We start from the raw sequence: 19,773 nt of genomic DNA on the forward strand, positions 1-19,773 counted from the left end.
CTTACACTGGTCACCACAGAGAAGAGATCAATGTCTGCCCCTCTGCTTCCCCTCACAGGGAAGCTTTTGACTGTGATAAGGTCTCCCCTCAGTCTCCTTCAGTGACCTCAGCCACTCTTTATACTTGAGGGCTTCCCCTCAAGGCCCTTCCCCATCTTTGTTGCCCTCCTTTAGACACTCCCTAATAGCTTTATAGCCTTCTTATATTGTGGTGCCCAAAACTGCCCCCAGCACTTGAGGTGAGGCTGCCCCAGCACAGAGCAGACCAGGACAGTCCCCTCCCTTGCCCAGCTGGTGCTGCTGTGCCTCATGCACCCCAGGATAGGGTTGGCCCACCTGGCTGCTGACTCACATTCACCTTTCTGTTGACCAGGACCCTCAGGTCCCTTTCCTTGGCACTGCTTTCCAATGTCCCATTCCCCAGTCTGTCTGTGCATCCAGGGTTGCCTCATCCCAGGTGACATACTCATTTGAATGACATACTCAAGCAACTGAATAATTTGGAGGGTATGTGGCCTATAAAAGGGAGCTAACACTTAAAATACACATCAAGTATATAGTGAAAATATACAGTTTAAACATTACCCCAGTCTATTTTTTTTCCCACATAACACCTGGCTTTAAGTCTCCTGTGTAATATGTATTATCTGCTTTGCGAGAAGTAGAAGTTTGGTGGGAGTTCCAAAATTATATCCTGTTTTCAAGCAGTTGAAATCCCATGTGCTGTCACTGTATAACGTGCTGGTAACACATGATGGCCGGTTTAATCTTCATCTTGTTTTATCTAATGACTCATTCAATTATATCTATCTTTTCCTCTCTTCCTCATACATGGAAATGTTAATCTTTCCATTCTATATATCTCGTCTTGATTTCAAGAAGTAAAATTTATGCTATTGTGCTTATTCTTCTGAAAGTAATGGCCTTCTTCCTCCATGCTTTATTCCTGTAAAAGTACATTTCACAAATGTGAACGAACCTGAACAAGTGTGCTGTTCATGACTTTTATGGTTGGGTTTCACTAAATGTCAATAAATGTGTGGTAGCAGATCATGAATGGAGAGAAATGGCCTACTTCATTAAAAGCTTGATATATGAACTCCCATCACCTCACTAGGTATGTGTTCAGATCAGGAGAGGGAATGGGTCATAAGGATTGTGTGAATCACTGTTCTAAGAAACACATAAAGATTAGGCTAGTGTCAGTTTATAAAATGTAGTGAAGGAGAGGATCTGCTGCTATTTGCATTCCTTTGTGTCTCCTAGATTTTGCATCCATTTGTTCCCCTAGCTTATTAGAGTAATGGTTTGCATCAATTCCATTCAGTTTGATGTTACTGTAGAGACACTGTCTTTTGACTGTTTACATCTAGTGATTTTTTATGTTTGTTTTAAAATAATTAAAACTTTACCAAATAAATTATGTTGGTTTTCTCAGTGGTTTGAAAAGGAAAATTTCTGCCACATTGCAGACTTACAGTGTTGATGTCTGCAAACTCCATGTGTCAGAGTAGTCTTGTGAATCCATCACTACATAGTGTCAGAATGAGAAAATGTATAGAATGAAGTTACTGGGGAAGAGATGTTCCCAGTGTTTAAGGTACAAGGCACATATGGTTATGGTGGGGCTCTCCATCTCAAAGCACACAGGAAATAGCTGCTAGCTCGAAGGAAGAAGGGGAGACCTTAATCTTTTCTGTCTCTTACACTCTATATGGGGATAACTCCTTGTCACTGAATAATAGGGCTGGGGCCAGATGTCCAACCACTATGATTTGAAGTATGTTTTTAAGAGTGGATTCAGCCCATACAAATGGGCAACTGGGTGGATGGATGTTCTCCTACTTTGCAGTAAAATTAATAGGACTTTGATAATTTAATGTTTATAATTTAATTCCATGAATATTCCTTGCTTTCTTGATTTATGTAATAATCTTAAAGACTAATTATTATATTCCAGGCTTTTTTTTCTGTTAATATTGCTTGAGAGATTTTCATTCTCAGCACTTTTCTCCTTTTTCTTCCTAACGCTATAATGTTGTTTGAAATAATGTTGGTTCAATAGTGAGCATAAGGAACAGCTGTTTCAGCCTCTTTTCATTTTGGCAACTTAACACAGTCTTCTCTGTCAGTGCAACTTTTCCCATGTTCCTTATACATAGTACATTCTTGATTTTGGTACTTCTTCTCATCTTGTCCATTTTAAACTATTTTCTCATGTTCTGCAACTGAGATGAGCTCAGTTGTTCAGAGCAGGGTGCTGATATTACAAAGGTTGTGGGTTGGATCCCTGTGTAGGGCATTCACCCAAGAGCTGGATTCTGTGATCCTGGTGGGTCCCTCCCAACTCAGACTATTCTGTGATTCTATAGTCCAAACCTTACACTGAGGTCTAGATGTATGTTTTCTCTTGTATAGAAACCAACTTTCCTTTTCAAGGAAAAAATAGTTAGTTTATTTGTATTGATATGTTTCAGCAAATTTGTGGTGAGTTTTCGATTTTATTACAGTTTCTAGTTGCTAGTTCCTGACAATTAATTCCATAGCTTTTCATGCTTGTTGTAGGAGCACTCTTTCAAGTGCTACTCAGTAGGGCAAGATGTGCACTATATTTTGGTATAAGAGATACTCAAGGACAGCTTAATTCTATTTCAAGACCCATTTTCTTCTCCTTATCTAAAAATTTCTCATATTAAAGTTTTATTTGTTAGAAAACCAGGTATTATTTATTTGTTAAATTTACTATAAATTCTGTGTATATAGGTCCTTGAAATTTTTCCAGTACAGTGTTGTATAATTTGAGTGGTAAGTATTGATTTCTGAGAACAGGGGCTATTATTCAGAGGAATTCTTTGAAATGCAAGCTTCTAAACCATAGGTGGATCGATCCTACATGGATTAAGTGTACCTACCTCCTAGTTGCAAAGTTCTGTTAAGTTTAGCATGTTTTGTAAATTTTGTTTCTGAAAAATACATTATGATTAGGGCACATCCCTATTGTCTTAGTTTTATTTAATGAAATGCTGGCTTCTAAAGTATATGGAATTTCATCAGTTTAAAGAATTATTTTTTCCTCCTTCATAGGAGTGCTGTGAAGTTTAGAATAAGTTTTTGTCATGTTGCAAGCTGTGTGCAGAAATGTAAAGTCTTCCAGCTTGGTAAAGATGTGGAAGTATCCTGCTACTCTCACTAAATACTCTGCTACTCTAAATTTGTATAGTTAAAAAAAAAATAGAAAAAAGTGGTTATGATTGTGTGGATAAAGATTCATATTCTATACTGAACGTGAAATAAATATTCTTATCAGCAAAAAGAGAATCAGTTTTTTTTAACTGTGCACATATATTTGCACTTATAACTGAGGACTTCTAAGTAATTTCTGATTTTAATTGTTGAAATGTATTGATTCTGGATTTAGATTCTTATTTTTTGATATTCTATCATGTACTGCTTCTTAATAGTAGAGTTTTGATATCAGATGCTCGAAGTCAAAGTGGAATTTTTATGAAAAAAGCCAATTGACTACTTGGGTAAGAATGAGATTTTCAATACACATTACACCCCTTTTACATCACATTTCTTATCCTGAAACTAATATAGTACAAAAGCCAGTGGTATCATTCTGTGACTCCTAAACAAGTTGGTTCAGTATTTCCTAAATAAATGAATGACTTACAGGAGGTACCTACACATAGCTAAAAATAATAGGTGGTGAAAGCCAATATATGGCATAAGTAGTAGGCTTGTAGTGTTTGGGAGTAATTATTAGCCCTGTTAATCTGGCTCCCTCTTCAAGGTGAAGAGATATTGAGTGGGATGGAGGAGAAGGCTACATCTGCCTACCTGCTCTCTTCTCATGTCTGCAGTCTGCTTCCAGCACTCTTTACCTCAGGGAGAAACGAATACTTCAGAATTCTGCTGAATTCTGTGTTCTGTTATTAAGACAGTAGGAATTACTCTATTTTCCTTTATTTTTCCTTTTGCTGGGGAAGAATACTTACTGGGAAAAGCTGACAAAGTAGTGGAAAAATATATGGATATTGAGCAGAATAGGAAACCTGAAAATACCTAGAAGTGGTGGTGCAGTAGTTTTTATGTACTAGTAATACTTCTTTGCATTATTTTATTTAGGATTTTAAATTGCTAAGAATGCACTGAAAAATCTGGTCTTTAACACTGAAAGCCTTTGATCCCTCTGGTACTTTTCATTTTAAATAAAAACTTTCTCAGTACAAAGTTAAATGCTCTGTAAAGCTCACTGCCAAATTACTGTTTGGGTTTGTGTGGGAAGTGGTATTTTGTTTGAGTTTTTAATTAATTTTGCCAAATATATGTGGGTTTGTGTGTATTTTAACATAAACAAAAAAATCCAGACAGATTCATGACAAAATCTGATATTTATTGAAATGTTTTGCCTCTCAAGCACAGAGATTAAAAGTATCCATGTCATACTCTTGGTTTTAACTACCTGTTATATGCTGAAAACGTTCTTTGAATTAAAGTTTGTTGGTAGATTCTTTGCATGTTATCATACAAGTGAAACAGAGAAGAGTTTTTTCCCACCAGTAATTAAAATAATAATGGTGTGCATATTTAAAAATGCCTTCCTTATGAATGTAGAATACATTAATATGAAACATGTATTGAAATGTAATATATAGTGTATATATATGTGTGTGTATTTATATAATATAATTAATGCAATTATTTATATATATATAGCATAATACCAAATCAATTTTACCAATGTAATTTTAGTTTTTGATATGCAGTAATACTTAAAAACTAGGAGCTTCCACTGTTGTAAAATCCTCTAACAAAATGCTTTTTCTTTTTTCTTGGTAGACAAAAATGAGAAAGGTACTGTGAAAGCAGGCAATCTGAAGTACAAGGAAGAGCCATCAAAACTACTGTCTGGAAACAAATTTCAAGACCGTTACTTTGTGTTACGGGAAGGAAACTTGCTTCTCTATAAGGATATGAAGGTACAGCAGACAAACTTTGCATTAAGCTTTCTTTTTGTTTGAAAAAGAAAAGATCAACAAACAGATCAACATTTCTCATACGAAATGGCAACTTCTAGAATCTGCGTTGACGTCTAAGATTTTTGTCTTGCTGTTTCACAGGTGTCTTAGTAGAAAGAGTTTCTGTGGGTTCATCATTTAGCTATTGTAGTTATGCATTACTATAAGCTTAAAACTTAAAAAGAGAACAATTTTTGGGTGCTTTGTGCTGACATTAAGTTATTTGAAAACCTGCTGTAGAAAGCTGCAGCAGAAGTAATATGGAACTTAAAGGAGTGCATGCCATTTTTTTCTTGGTATTTTGCACAAAGCCCTTAAAAATTCAAACAGGGTTCTTATGCATATATGTCTCATGATAGAAGAGATTATAGGAAACAATAACTCTCAATACACTAGGAAAATATTTCCCTCCTTCCCAACAACATTTTTTAGATATATTCTCTGTCCTCTAAAAACTAGTATGGATAATTAGGTTACGTATACCTCAGAATTCCATAGAAGTGAATTTAGTAATGATTAATAGCAGGAAGGGTTCAGTTTTAAATATTTCATGGGAGTTTTCTTAAAACATTGGGTTTGAGTGTATGCAGCTTGTATTTTAGTATAAAGCCAAATAATATTAATAAAGAACTATGTTTTAATTCCAAGTATTTCTGGTTTAAAAAAAAAAAAATCAAATTTTTAAGTGCTTTTATTTTTGCTGACTGCTGTTTTTTTCCCATCCAAAAAATGTATATTGCTGACCTTCCTAAAGTACTTTTTTTAAGACATATCCCTTACTCACGTAAGCTAATGCACTGTGTCTTCTTGTGAAGCTGTGGATACAATCTTAATTAGAATGACCCCAGAATGTCACAAATAGTGTCTTACAATTTAGTGCTAAAACTCAAATTGGCACGTATGTGAGAATAAATTAATATGCCCATAAAACCTTAATTAGTATCTTGGAAAGAATTTATGACAGGATTGTTTTACCACTTGATAATCTCCTCTTTTAAGCCATTCTAATTTATAAAAAATTTAATTCCCCCAACTCAGGAGGCACTTTGAACACTTATTTTTAAATTATTTTTTTAAATGCAAATGGCAATACCATTCTGATCAAATAGTATGAGTTTGTTTTACATTTTTTGAGAGATATTAATCTACCATGAATAATCTTGGTTTCATTTTAGTCATATTTAGGAATGAATAGTAGGAACGCTTGACATTGCAGATGGAAAATTGTAGTTAATAAGGCCACATGTACTAATTAATTTTTAAATTCTCATTAATAGCAAGTTAAATTTGTATATGCAGGTGGAGATACATTCTGTTCAGTGTTTCTCTTGTTCAAGAGCAATTATCAAAAACATTGAAAGTTTCCATGAGTGCTGTATGCTAAATTGCTATATTGTGCTAATTGACTGAAATAATTTACCCCTTTAATGTTCTGTTGCTAAGAGATAAGCTCACAGACAAAGAAATGGCTCCCTTAAGGTGCATTATTGTGAGAAGTATGCAGTTGTTTAAGTGAATAGTATGTTCTGCAGGGGTATTTTTTCATCCTGGCAGTACCCTTCTTTTGAGCAGGAAGTTACACAAGAATACCAACCATAAAACTGTTATGTGTTTTGTTGTTTTTTAAGTTCTCTTAAGTGCCTCTTTTTTCCCACACTGGAGTGTTAGAAATTGAAAGCTGCAGAATGGGAAATTGAGAATCCAGGGACAGTAAACTGTAGGGAGTAGCTTTGTGTACTGGGATTATAAGATTTGTTGTTTGGTGCAGTTTTTTCTATACTGAAAGCTAAAACACTTGACCTAAAAGTACTAAAGGAATACTTTTGTGTTGTGTAAAATATTTTTCTCTGTAATAGTGTGCATCTATTGTTTCCTTTCAGCACTTCATCTTCCAGTAACATTCAGTTCTCACACCTTTGGGTCTGTGTCTTCTGTAGATTGACTAGAGGTAGTTTGTTCAAGAAGGAGCAAGCAAGGAACCTCAGGAGATCCTTGTCCAGCTTCCTGTGCACAGCAGGGATAGCAGCTGAGGTCGGGACATGTTGTGCATGGCTTTAATCTGTTAAAGTCTTCGAAAACTGAGGACAGATAGCACAACGTTTCTGGGCAGTCGGTTGCAGTACCTGACTGTCCTCATGGGGGAAAGTTTGTCTGTCCTTAGATGTAGTCTTCTCACAATACAAAATGCCTCACTCAGTCTGCTTCGAAATTTCCCTGTAGGTGCTGGGGTCTGCTGTTAGTTCAGCCTCTCCTACAGGCCAAGTGCTCCAGCCCCGAGATGGCCTGGTGGGCCCCTGCTGAACCCTCTCCAGATTACTGATTCACTTTTTTGTCTCAAGGATCCAAAAGATGCAGTCACATGAGTAATAAGGAAAGGAGGATAATCACTGTCCTCCACCTCCTCACTTTGCTTCTGCTATCTCAAGAAAGCAAGACCACCTTTGCTGTTAGGATACTCTGCTGGTTTATGCCCAGCTTGGCACCTACCAGCATGCTCTGGTCCCTATCAGCAGAACTGTCTCTCACTCTCTGTTATTCAAAGATTTTTTTCCCTCACCTGTGCAAGAGTTTGAGTATATCATTGTTAAATTTAATGAGATTCCTGTTGTTCCATTTCTTTGTCCTGTGTAGGTTCCTCTAAAAGTCGCAATACTGGTGTTCTCCAGAAACCAGGTGGATTCCTTCTGTCTCACTGGGCTGCCCTTCCTGAAGATATAAGGAGGAACAAAGCCCTGCTCTCCCCATCCCCTGTCCCATAAAAGTCAGGATATGTTATCCAGAGACTTCTTGTTGTTCAAAGACATAACTTGCTTTTTTTTTTCATCCTGATTTAGTGGCCCCAGTGGCCTAATGGATGAAGCACTGTCTAAGACAGGGATTGTGGGTTTGAATCAGTAAGTCAGCTTCACCAAGGGCAAGTCCTGCCTGACCAACTTGGTGGCCTTCTATGATAAATTGACTATGTCAGTGGACAAGGGAAGAGTTGCAGGTGCCATTTATCTGAAATTCTGTAAGGCCTTTGACATGGTCCCTTTAAAATATTCTTTTTTCTAAATTGGAGAGGGATGGAATTGATGGAGTGGACTGTTAGATGGATAAGAAAGTGGTTGGATGGACATCAGTGACATGTGGTATCCTTCAGAGGTCTTTGCTGGGATTAGTGCTACTTAATATATTCATTAGTGACACAGAAAAGGGGATTGAGTGCATCTTCAGCAGATGACACCAAGCTAGGGGCATGGTTGATACACCTGGGGAACAGGAGGCCATCTAGAAGGGCCTGGACAAGCATGAAAAGTAAGCCCATGGGAATCTCAGCAGGTTTAACATGATCAAGTTCAAGGTGTTGCACCTTGTTTGGGTCAACTCATTATATCAGCCCAGTCTGGGGGATGCACAGATCCAGAGCAGCCCTGCCAAGGAGGATTTGGTGATGCTGGTGGATGAGAGGCTGGACATGACCCAGCCATGGGCACTCCCAGCCCAGAGAGCCAAAGGTGTCCTGGGCTGCATCCAGAGCCCTGTGGGCAGCAGGGGAGGGAGGGGATTCTGCCCCTCTGCTCTGCTCTGGTGAGACCCCACCTGCAGGGCTGCAGCCAGCTCTGGGGGCCCAGCACAGGAAGGACATGGACCTGGGAGGCTACCAGGTCGATTAGAGGGATGAAGCACCTTGTCTGTTAAGGAAGGCTGAGAGAACTGCCTATGGTCAGCCTGGAAAAGAGACCTACTTGTGACCTGAAAAGAGGCTAGAAGAAAGATGGAAACAGATATTTTAGAAGAGTGTAATGCAGAAAAACAACAGGAATGCCTTCAAACTGAGACTAGGTTTAGACTGAGTATTAGGAAAAATTCTTTACTGTGAGGGTGGTGAGGCACTGGAACAGGTTACCCAGAAAAGCTGGGGATGCCCTATCACTGGAAGTGTTCAAGGTCAGGCTAGATAGGGCTCAGAGAAACCTGGTTTAGTGAAAGATGTTCCTGTTCATGGAAGGGGGGTTGGAACTAGATAGTCTTTAAAGTCCCTTACAACCCAAACCATTCTCTGATTTGAAGAAAATTTTCACCATTCCATAGAAGAGGTTATTTAACAGAGAGCAATCCCATTTCCCATCTTCCTGTCTCTTGAAGAGTTTGTGTTCATATATAGCACCACATCTTCATTATTCTGATTGTGTTACAGTTTTGTGATTTCATGTGAACCTTAAGTTCTTAATCAGTCTGCTTCCGGTAAAAGTGACTGGTACACTTCGTTAATGGCAAAGAAAGAGATAAAATATTTTAATGATTTGCTAGAAAAGAGGGGTGCACTCCATGAAAGAAACTGGACTGTGTAATCAGTCATGTGGCATCTTTTCTGTGGCACATTCCTGATACAATAATTAGAATCTTACTTTATTTGCAGGCTAGCAAACCTGAAAAAGTGTTGCCTGTCAGTTCTCTGAAGCTTTATCTTGGAGTGAAAAAGAAAATGAAGCCACCAACAAAGTAAGAATAGAAAAGAAAATAAACACAGTGTAAAAAGTATTGTAGTATCATCAATAAAGGGTAGCATAGAACATTGTGGAACAAGGAAAAGTCAAGAAGCCTATAGCAGTATACTGAATTAAATTATCCCCAGTAATATTATTTGTCCTTTTCCTATATTTGTTTTCATGTTCCATGTTAACCAATCTGTGCTAGTAAATTACTTTATTGATTGGCTCTTTGTAATCTAAAGTGCATTTGTTATCTCTTGTGGATATGGTTGCTCCTGGCTCACTTAGTTTTGTGCTGTATGTCCTGCATGTCATTGGTGGACACACTTTCCTTGCACCAAGTAAAAAGAGAGAAGAGAAAACCAGTTAGTCATGGCCCTTACCGGCAGTTCCTGTTGTTCAGCAGAGGATTTTCCTTTTTCAGGATCTTTGTTATTTTGATGTTTCTGCTAGCTGAAGACTACAGTGCCCTTTACAAACATCAGTGACAATCTCTCAGGAAAAGAGCATTGGGAAATGACACCTGTTTTTCTCAGATGTTTCCAGCTCTTGTTCGGTCAAAGCTTTGAGATACTGAGACAATGCACATAGGATCTTATCCCAGAGGGAGTCTAGGTTGGCTGTTGCCTTTAAAGAGATCTGCCTGAACTTTTCCTTTACAGTTGGCAAATCAAAACACCCCAAAAAAGTCTGTGAATTTCAAAGCTTGGCCATGTTAAAGAAAGCATTGGTGGGTTTGTGCTTTTTTTGCATGTTTTTTTTTTTTAATTCAAGTGCAGAATGAGTAGGAGATTAGTTCAAAATAGGAGTAAAACGATTATGTAAATGTGTCTTTGCAGTTTTTTTTTACCTTGAGGTTTATTTTTAGTCTACTTTCAAATGAAGAGTTTACCAAGTCTCTTATAGATCTCCAGAAGTGTCTGTTTGTTTCACCTCAGAGGCTTCATTGTGCACCCACTCCCTTTTCATTTTCCTAGTAATTATTAAATCCCTATAAAATCATGTGATTCATTTTGTTTATAGTACAAGCATAGCTCTTTTCTCTCTGTGACTTCCACACTGTAGTGGACTCTTTACCTGACAATTTTATTTCCAGCTCCTTGAAAAAAGCACAGCCACAGGAAAAATGTGGCAACTAGTCAGCTGTCATCTGCAGTGCTTTGCTATAACCCTTTGTCTAAAACAGAAAGTTCATTAACTGTAAATCAATTGTAAGAAAATTAGCAAAAATCCATCCTCAAACCCAGAACTTTACTCTGGATTTGCACTACACATTTAGACTTTGCAAAATTTTTTTTTTTCAAATTAAGAGGACTATATAAAGGTAGTTAATCTCTGCTGATTAATTAATTAATCTCTCTGATTAATCTGAGGAATATGTCCCTGTTTATGGAACTAATTTTTGAAAATCTTCTTTCTTTCAGCTGGGGACTTGCAGTATTTTCTGAAAAACACCAGTGGTAGGTAAACATGAAATGCATGCTTGGTTTAACTTAACTGACTAATATTTTTTGAAATGTTGAATTGCAAAATAAGAGTGTTTGGAAACTAATGGGCATTATTTTGCTTTCATGTCAAATTTTATTTTTGTTTTTTTTAAGTAAAGAACCTTTCTTAGTTGGTATGTTTTGTTCATGTTTTGGGTTTAGGTGTCTGGCTTCCTTCTGTGACCAGAGAGCAAACAATAGTCATAATGTTAGAATGATAGATTTTAATCCTGTACACATACTTAAAATGAAGCACAGGCATTGTCATCAAAGTAGGTAAAGTGATAATTTGAAGTATTTATATATGCCTATTTTTTCTGGGAGTGTTAATAATAAATATAGATAGCATGAATGAATTTAAGCACTATTTGATGTAGTTTAGAAGCCTATTCTTTAATATGTTTAACTGTAACTGGCATCTCCATTGCTTTTAATATTAATTGTGTATTGTGTTCTAGGTATATATGTTGTGATGGACAAGATGTGCAGATGGAGTGGATGATCAGCATTTTTATGGCACAGGTACTAATCTGATCAGAAAATGTAACTTATTCTGCTGTTACAAAAATCCCATTAAATATGTATGTGTTATATATAAGGTTCAGTGCCAAAGTTTCTGGAATACTTCATGTAATAAAAGTGCCAAAAGATGTGTCTTAGTCCATGAAGACTATGAGTGCTCTGAGAGTAATAACATTAGATTCTGACATCAACTCTCCATCCCACCCCACTGTGTTGTAGAGAAGCTTGGTAAAGAAGGACAATTATTTTCTTTCCAGAAAGCTCTTGTGGGTGAAATTTTGGCCACTGACCTAAAGGGTGTGTCTGTGTGCCACAATACCCAAGTGCTATTTCTCTGCTCACTAGTTTGGATGCTGCTAAAGTAGTGATGAAAGAGGGGTGTAATGTTTAAAAGCATAGTGGTGTGAACTAGCCCAGTTGAAGAGCTTTGCTAATATGGCTTTTTTCTCTGGTGTCCAGGTTTGTTTTGTTAACACTGAATGACAATTCATTGTGTTGGGTAGGTTTTATCCTAAATTAAGTACTGTTCTGCTTGATATGAGATTGTAAGAAGGGTGTATGTTTGAGTGGCATACAACACATCCTTGGAAATGGAGTTTAATGTTTGCATTGGAGAAGTGAAAGTAAGCGAGATGGGAAGAATTTAGCCTGACAGGAGAATGGAACACAGTTTAAGGTTTTAACAGGATTTTGTGTCTGTGTCAGATTTTTCTTTTTCCCATGATGTTCAAGGAGCTTTGCAGGATATCACTGTGAATAAACATTGCTAGATTTACGATTACCTGCAAGCTTTGTGTTGCATAAAGTAGGCTGAGCACAAGACTGTTGAAATACAGACTTAGTGACTTCCTAAAACAGAATCTGACTTTCATAGATAGTAGTGCTAGAAGTATAATGCATGCCTTGAAAGTAAGACTTACAAATTCTTGTCTTATTCAGCTCTCTTAACTGAAATGACAATTGTTGTTTCTATGGAAACAGCTGGCATACATCTCATGGGCATAACATGAGCAGTGTCACAGCAAATAGGCTCAGAGGTTATTGATATAGGAAACTTAGAAGTAACTCATGCAAGGTTGGTAACTGTTGAAGTCCTTTTGACATAAAATCACAATGAAGGACAGTCTTACGATTCTGCTCAGGCAGATGTACAATATTCCTTTGACAATATAGATAAAAAACTGGGAGCCATTGCTCACTGTCCAGGATAAATTTTCCTAACATAAAAAAAAAAGATAAAATCATTTCATGTACATTAAAAAAAAAGCTATGAATTCATAATGTTGATTTTAAAACTTTATTATAATGAATGAACAGTGCAATGAATTAGCAGTACCACATTGAAAGGGTTTTTTGGTTTGGCTTCATTTTTTGTGAATATTGTTGGGTTTTTTTTTTTTTTTTACAAGTGTTCTGGACATCAGTAAAGTTGTCAGTCTATAGACTACATGAGAAATTACGTGCTAATGATGCAGATGCAGATTTAGTATATTGTTCTTACTGCAATCTACTACTTCATTACAGAGAAAATTTCCTTAAGAATGCAATGCCTCATATTAGTAAAATTTGCTGTAAGATCTCTAAAAAGTCTTGTATCATACAGCAGCAGACAATTATTACCACATTATCCCATTTCTAAACCAGAAAACTGTAAATGTCAACTGAGATTATTTCGAGTTAGAATTTTCAAGCTGAGACCATCTTTAGGGAAGTCAGCTTGTTTTTTTACTGTATATGTTGTCACGGTATTTGAACACACATTAGAGATACTGCAGGCATCACATCATCTTAGTGAGTGGAATAAGTTAGATTAGAAATTGAAAAATACTATAAAATTGGTTTTGACATGTTAAGACATTGACATTTAATGATCTTGTGCAATTAAGAGGGACATAAACCAATATTACTGCGTTCCTCAGTGCTTGAGCAGACTCAAGTTTTATTAGTAATTAATATCAGTAAGATAGCAGTACTATTACTGTTTTTTTCCTGGTGTCTGATAATGTTTATTCCTGTAGTATAAGTAGTGCAGAGTATATAAATAGCAAAGTGTATGTACTGCTGTAATCTAGGTACAAGAGTACTTTGATACAGGCCATCAAGTTAACCCACAGGTTATTAATCTTCCATTTCAAACTGGTACATACTAAGTGTTTGAAGTAGGACCAATGTTTCTTTCAGTTCTATGCAAAACCATCCTGAAAAGCATGATTCTTGAATTCTATAATAGTTCTGTACAAAATCTCTTAAGAGTATGCGTAGCATTAAGTTGGAAGTAATTAATTTGTATGAAGATGTACACAATAGTTTTCTTCCAGTTCCCTTGTCTTTGATCAGCTGGAGGCACATTATACTACCATGAGGTGCAGTTGAACAGAGGGGTCAAAACTATGAATAAATACATTTTTTATGTGGCCTAATATGTTGCTAGTATTTCTGATATACTTTCTCAGTTCTATTATAAGAAATGTTACAGGCACAAAAGGGAAATCAGGCTGCTTAGCTGACAGGGATGGTTTCCTTAGGTTTGCTGGGATTTAAGGCAGATAGTTTTTTCAGAAGCTGATTAAAGTTTCTCCATCACTTTCTGGATTGTGTTTGTTTGTTTTATCTTGATCCACAATAAACTGATGTTGGTTGGCAAGAGCTGCTCTTTCAGATAATAATTTCTCATTTCATTGAAAGAAAATGTTCTTAATGGAGAGAACTCTTCACTGGAGAGAACTCATCACAGACTTTTGCATCACTCTAGTCACATCATGTGTGAGAATTTTTTACTCCATCAAGATATGAGTCTATAAAATACTTTTTCTAAATTTGTAACCAAGGCTTTCAATTTCTGGTCAGCCATCATGAGTTAGTAATCAGTGATTCTGATGGGTTTTAATGGTAGTCCTCTTTTTACTTGCAGACCATGGGCAAGTATGATCATAGCTCCACAACTGTTTTTTTAAATACAGTCTTCAAGAGACTTGCTTTATAGATTTGCAGTCCTGGCTTGCCAGTTTCCTTCGAAGTCTTGCTGATTTAGCTGTAGGCCTTGGATATTCTCTTTGGTTCAAAGAATTTCATGTTGATGATTTTTTCAGTAAAATCATTTTGAAATACCTTGTCCTCAAATCTGTCTTTCTGGTTTTTATTAGCATTACTTGAGGACTGTGTGCTCAAATTTGAAATGTTCAGTAAGTAATATGTGTTTTTTTACTTCCCTTCTCTTCCCAGTCTTGTTTTTCACTCAGAGTGAAACTTCACATTCTTCCCCAAAGCTGACCTATTTCAGTTGAGCTAAAACAAAGATTACTGTTGAAACCAGATGATCTGCATATTTGTAGATTGGGTTTTGGATAACACATGTTGTTATCATATGTTAAGCAATTATTTTCTCTAAATTATTAATACAAATTTTCACAGAATCAATTTGTTTGGAAAGGACCTTTGAGATAATTGAGTCAAAGCTATGACCTAACACCACCTTGTCAACCAGACCATGGCACTGAGTGTCACATGTAGTCTTTTCTTAAACACCTCCAGGCATGCTGACTGGTGATATTCCGTTGTCTAGTCACCCTTTTTGGGAAGAAACTCTTCCTAATATCCAATGTCAACCTCCCCTGGTGCAGTTTAAGGCTATTTCCTCTCACCCTGTCGCTGGTTGCCTGGGAGAAGGAGCCCATTCCCACCTGGCTCCAGCCTCCTTTCAGGGAATTATAGAGATCAGTCAGTTCCCCCTGAGCCTCCTTTTCTCCAGGCTGAGCACCCCCAGCTCCTTCAGCTGCTCCCCACAAGCCTGGGGTTCCACACTCTTCCCCAGCTCCGTGTTCCTTCTCTGGACACGCTCCAGCCCCTCAATGTCGTTCTTGCAGTCAGAGGCCCAGAACTAGCTTTGGGGTCAGGATTTGAGGTGTGGCCTCCCCAGTGCTGGGTACAAGGGAGCAATCACTGCCCTGGTCCTGCTGGCCACACTATTTCTAACACAGGCCAGGATGCCGTTGGCCTCCTTGGCCACCTGGGCACACACTGGCTCATTTCCAGCAGCTGTGGATCAGCAGTCCCAGGTCCTTTTCCACTGGTCCAGATTCCAGCCCCTCTGCCCCAGCCTGTAGCACTGCCTGGGGTTGTTGTGACCCAAGTGCTGTACCCTGCACTTTGGTCTTGAACCTCAACAAGAAACACATTTTGAAATGCTTGCACAGTGAGGTAATTTTATCTTATTTCAGAAACTTTTGTTGGGACTCACGAAAGCACGCTTCTGTGGAATTTTGAAATTGTGAAACATGTCAAAATGTATGTTGTGTTTGATGATATTTTCTATTTTTTTTAGGATAATGAGAATAATATTAAGGAAGGAGGATGTTTGATACATGACAATTATGTAGAGACATTTTGGTTCTTTTCACTCAACATTGTGCAGCACTTATGAAATATTAACATAATTTTAAGCATCAGAGTGTTTTTCCCTTTCTCCCACAATAGGAAGGCATGGTATTGTGCAGTATATAGCTTTTTCCAAGGGAGTTTGCTTACCAAAGAATCTTCTGTACTTATGGAATTATACATGGAAAATAAGGAATCATTTTTTTCTTCAGCATGCAGATATATGGCCACCTGTTGGGAAAGCAAGAAAACAATCCATAACTAAAAGTCCAAAGATCAGAGGCTTACCACTAATTCCCATTCATCAGGAGAAGAACACTTGTAAAATCAGAGGGAATACAGAGGTAAGTGGGGTTTAAACTTGATGTAGAACTTTTAACCACAATGCTGTAATAAGTAGTCCAGTAATATTGAACTCCCTGGAGCTGGATAAATGCAGAATGCAGATGTTCTTATTATCAATGCCTCTTCCAATATTTTGTCATTAAAGGAACATTTAGGACAATTTAATGTAAAAAAACTATTGTAGTCTCAAGTTGCATAACCTCTCTGGCTGTTCAGTAAATCATAATGGGCTTTTATTTGTGCTTTTCTTTTTTTTTGAGTAGAGATTGTTCATTAGGAGTAAATAAGACTTTTAGCTGGAAATATTATGCATTTTATTGCAGTATGGGTTTTATTTTTAATAAGATCCTTGAAAACTGTCCTGCATGCATATCTTCAAATATTTTTTCCTCTGTCTAAAATAACTGCATGGTTTTAGTGATCTACTCTGATCTACTCTGTGAATATAATGGAAAAGCTCAGATGGAACTAATGTTGATACATTTAAGTTGTACTATTATTATTCTCAAAGAAGAATGAGAAGCTTTAGTTACAACTCTTTGAATAGAGTGAGCTTTGTTACTACATTACATGCACTAGTGATGTATCTGAACCTTATCATTTTAGTTTGAGATTACTCTTCTGGTATCCACATAGAGATACTGATGCCTGTGGGGAGAACTTGAGATGAAGCAGTGGAGGCACTGTCCTACTTGGGAATAGTAGTGGTAACTAGCCTGACTGCAGCAGTGAATTACTGTTGAAGCAACAGTTATTGTTGAGCTTGGTCCTGCAACTGCAGTACTATCATTTCTTGCACATTTTAGAACATTTTGAAAGGAGGGGTTAATATGGGATGTGTTATCACCACAAACAGAGATGGTGGTTCAGGTACAGAATGGTAAAGTTGGCTATTTCCATAGTAAGCCAAAAGCAAAAGGCAGGCATAGTGCTTTATGTAAAAGACAACTCCATCTTGTGTTACACTTTCTCCAGAAAGAATTTCTGCTCTGTCTAACTACAAGAGTATAAAGCCATGTGAATATAAATATTTTGTAATTTGTTTATAAATTTGTTTACAAATTTGTCTTTTTTAACCTTCTCTCAGAAAGTATTTTTGCAATTTTTAATAAGTTCTTTCTGATGCTTGTATTTTCAAACTTCTTTGATGAAAGTAATCAGGTTAACACAATACATAATGAAAAATAAAAACTAATGCTTTTTCACATGGAAAGCTAAAGCTGGAATGAACAGTAAAATACTGGTAGAAAGTGATATGATATGGTTTATTAAGAAGATATATAACTGAACTGTGGAGTCAATTTTATTAAGAAGAAATATAACTCCCTAGTGGAGTCAGTTCAAAAAAATGTACCATTGGGAGACCATGCCTTCAATCTTTCCATGAATTTGAGTACTCTTCCAAGAATATCTCAGTTTTAAAGCATTAGAAAGTAATACCAGGAACAAGCATTTTCTGAAATATTCTGGTTTATGGAAAATGGAAGTCTATTTACAGAGCAATGTGTAAACTTGTAGTAGAAATGTCATCAATTTATACAGGCAGGAAAAGTGTCTGAAAGTTTTCCAAACAGTGAAAAAAGTGATATCTGAGAGAGAAAGATGACTGAGGGGGAGAAAAACCCAAACCACTATAAGCTCAAAGATACCCAGAAACTGAGTTTAATATTAATATTTTTTGCTAAAATGTCTATATTGAATGTCTGATTTTTCCTCATCGTTGGAAGCAGTTTTATTGAGGGTTAGCTAGACAAATGTGTAATACCAGGTTTGAAAGGCTCAATAACTAAGAGTCCTAATAACAAATAGAACCAAAACATTTTGGTTATTTCTATACCACTTGTTGCACATGTGGACAGTGCATTTGAAATATGCATATTTCTCATATAGAATTATTTAATTGAAATAGAAATATATTGCTGTGTATCTGCAGTAAATATTTGATTTTATTTCAAAATACAAGAAGGCTGAGGAATGAGGGAAAACCTTTTCTTTCAAGCACGATCAAATAGCATACTGACTTAGAATAGGTCATACAAGAAAGGCCCAAACCATTCTATAATTCTGTGTATGTAAACTAGCTCCTCCCTAGTGTTTGAGTAGTTTTTAATGTTTGTTTTAACATTTAGGAGATATTAAGATTCCAAGGAACAAGTTGCTCATATGCTGTGGATGGGTAACTCCATAAAAAATGCAGTCAAACTGAACAAGTTCCACACAGGAAATACAAAAAGACCCAAAGTCTCTCTCAGCTTTCTTCACCTTCTGGTTGTCAAGAAAGATGGCACACATGAAAAAAGTATTCCAGGACCTAATTTTCCTTTAGAACTACCAGGGTTTTTCAGAAAAGGAATGTTCTATCTACTGCTACACCACCTGAGTAACCAGAATTCAATAAAGCAAATTTAGATGCAGCATCTGGTTTACCTTTAATTTTCTGCAGCTTAAGGACTTGAAAACAGCCCACCAATGTGAATTGAAAAAGAAGCCAGTCTTTATAACATATCAGTTAGTATTTAACAGATGCTGAATGTTTTTATGTGATTATTGAAAATTATCTCTCATATATTGATGTTGCTCAGTCATTATATTATCAAAACTGTAATATACACAGTTGTATTAATTCCACCAAACAATTCTAGGTCTTTAAGAGTGTAGGGATCTGCTGTAAAATGCTAAAACTTAGTCTACTGTGGTAGAATGAAAAATCAAATTGTGATTATATGAAAATAAATCTTCATGTCTTCATTGGCATGGTGCATGATTTATGTAAATTTCAGAAGTATAGCTAATTGAGAATTCGCTCTCTAAAAATGATCACTAAATAATAATATGACAATTGTGGTAATTTAAAACTAACTTTGCTGTCTCAGCTCTTGAGTAAAATTATTTTTTTTTCTTTAAAACTTATGTGAAACTAATGAGCAAAAATTGCAATCTAAACATTTGTTAGTATGGTGTGAATGAACTTATTTCTCTTTGCTTGTTTGGTAAGAATATAGAACTACAAGCTGGAAAATCAAGATTTGGTGAACATCATGATAATGAATTTCTGGAAGAAAGAAAAAACTTGAAAGAAAAAGCATCTATTGTGGCACAATGTTTGGAAAGAAAGGAGGAGAAAGGGCGAAATCATGCTAAAACACATCAAAACTTGATTTCTGAGGATGATGCAGGCTCAGGGATGACTGAATTACGCCAAATACCACATAAGACACTGAGGAAAAATAAAAAAAAAACAAACAAAACTACTTTGGAACTAGATAGTAAATTGCCATCAGATGTGATTCAGGAACTAAATACAGTGCTGCAGAAGAACAGAGCACTTCATGAAACCTCCAGCTGATTTCCTGAGCCTGAAGTGTAATATATTCTTGTGTTATATATGTATATATATATATTTGTGTGTGTATTTTCTGTTCAAAATAGTCTGCTTTGATGTGTCTAGTTTGTACAGTGCAGAGGAAATAAGGAAATACAATTTGTTTATATGCAGCTATTGATTTTGTATATGTGTATATCCCATGTTATAATTGACGACTGAAC

At 36.5% G+C, this 19,773-nt stretch overlaps 1 protein-coding gene across 1 annotated transcript in view; it reads left to right on the top strand.

The window, feature by feature from the left end:
* The window catches only part of ARAP2 (ArfGAP with RhoGAP domain, ankyrin repeat and PH domain 2), a 108,920-nt gene extending 89,347 nt beyond the window's left edge, over nucleotides 1–19,573 (top strand). The window contains exons 27-32 of the mRNA XM_066549174.1: nucleotides 4,846–4,985; nucleotides 9,427–9,509; nucleotides 10,924–10,959; nucleotides 11,445–11,508; nucleotides 16,095–16,226; nucleotides 19,223–19,573. Of these exons, the coding sequence (XP_066405271.1) occupies nucleotides 4,846–4,985; nucleotides 9,427–9,509; nucleotides 10,924–10,959; nucleotides 11,445–11,508; nucleotides 16,095–16,226; nucleotides 19,223–19,573 (806 nt within the window). The remainder of the gene's footprint in view (nucleotides 1–4,845; nucleotides 4,986–9,426; nucleotides 9,510–10,923; nucleotides 10,960–11,444; nucleotides 11,509–16,094; nucleotides 16,227–19,222) is intronic.
* Nucleotides 19,574–19,773: the final 200 nt, after the last annotated feature.

Source organism: Molothrus aeneus, chromosome 4 (genome assembly GCF_037042795.1).
Source record: "Molothrus aeneus isolate 106 chromosome 4, BPBGC_Maene_1.0, whole genome shotgun sequence".
Classification (NCBI taxonomy): Eukaryota; Metazoa; Chordata; class Aves; order Passeriformes; family Icteridae; genus Molothrus; species Molothrus aeneus.